This window comes from Condylura cristata, unplaced genomic scaffold (assembly GCF_000260355.1).
Source record: "Condylura cristata isolate star-nosed mole 26May11 unplaced genomic scaffold, ConCri1.0 scaffold00014, whole genome shotgun sequence".
Taxonomy (NCBI): Eukaryota; Metazoa; Chordata; class Mammalia; order Eulipotyphla; family Talpidae; genus Condylura; species Condylura cristata.
The window spans coordinates 53,043,434-53,044,371 of NW_004567115.1; the positions used below are offsets into that span (position 1 = coordinate 53,043,434).

The 938-nt window shown below is 75.7% G+C and overlaps 1 protein-coding gene across 1 annotated transcript in view; it reads right to left on the reverse strand.

Moving 5' to 3' along the window:
* Positions 1–938, reverse strand: part of FAM167A (family with sequence similarity 167, member A) — a 20,043-nt gene that overhangs the window by 11,646 nt on the left and 7,459 nt on the right. The window contains exon 2 of the mRNA XM_012724812.1: positions 9–533. Coding sequence (XP_012580266.1) covers positions 9–193 — 185 coding nt within the window. The 5' untranslated portion in view covers positions 194–533. The remainder of the gene's footprint in view (positions 1–8; positions 534–938) is intronic.

Consider the following 938-nt stretch of genomic DNA (forward strand, 5'->3'; position numbering starts at 1 on the left):
GCTCCGGCGGGGGCCACGCCCGCTCCCCCAGCCTGGCCTGCCATTCCAGGTAGGACGGCCTGCGGGTCTCCAGCCTCAGTTTCTCCGTGAGGGCCTTCAGGCTCCGGAGGTGGTCGTCGGGGGGCAGGGCTGCGGCCATCACCCCCGCGCCCCCATCCGCCACTTCTTCCACGTGGCTCTGGGGCACAGACATTCTGCAGGGCAGCCAGGCATGGGGCCGAGGCACAGGGCCCTCGGCGCGGGCGGGTGGGGGCCCTCCTGGGCGGTCTCAGCCGGCCGGGGCCGGGGCTGCCCAGGGCATCGCTGGGCCGCGCGCGGCTCCCGGGACCCTGGATGAGGCCTCCAGAGCAGCCGCCGACGTCAGGGCTTCGGCCTCCACCTGGAGCCCCGCGGGCGCCAGCGCCACGCGGGCAGGAACAGACAAGTGTGAGCAGGAATCTCTGGGCAGCTTTGCCAAGAAGCCCGGGGTCCTGGCGGGCGGCAGATCAGGGGCCGGCGGGGAAGGCAGCGTGGACGTGCCGGCCGGCGCGGGCCTGCAGGGAGGACAGAAGCACGTAAGCCCAGTCCCTCCCTGGCGCCGGGCCTGAGGGGAAACCGAGGCGGCGGCTGCCCAGCCCCAGAGGGAGGCGGCTCCCGGCCCCACTCAGAGCGGGAGGTGAGCTGCCGGCGTGAGCCGGGGCGGCCGCGGGGCCCTCGCGCTCCCGGGGTCCTGCTGCCGCCCCGTGTCCCCGGGACGCAGGAGGGCCCGAGAGGCACAAGGACGCCCTGACCGATGTGACTCCAGGGCAGGGGCCTGTGTCCCCACCCCGCCCCGGCCCGGCCGGCCGGTCCTCAGGACACTCTCAGCCGCGTCTCCAAGACAACACCTTGCTCACGCCTGCCAGGGGGCCGGGCCGCGCCCAGCGCGGCCTGCAAGCAGCCGCTGGCCCCAGGCGGGC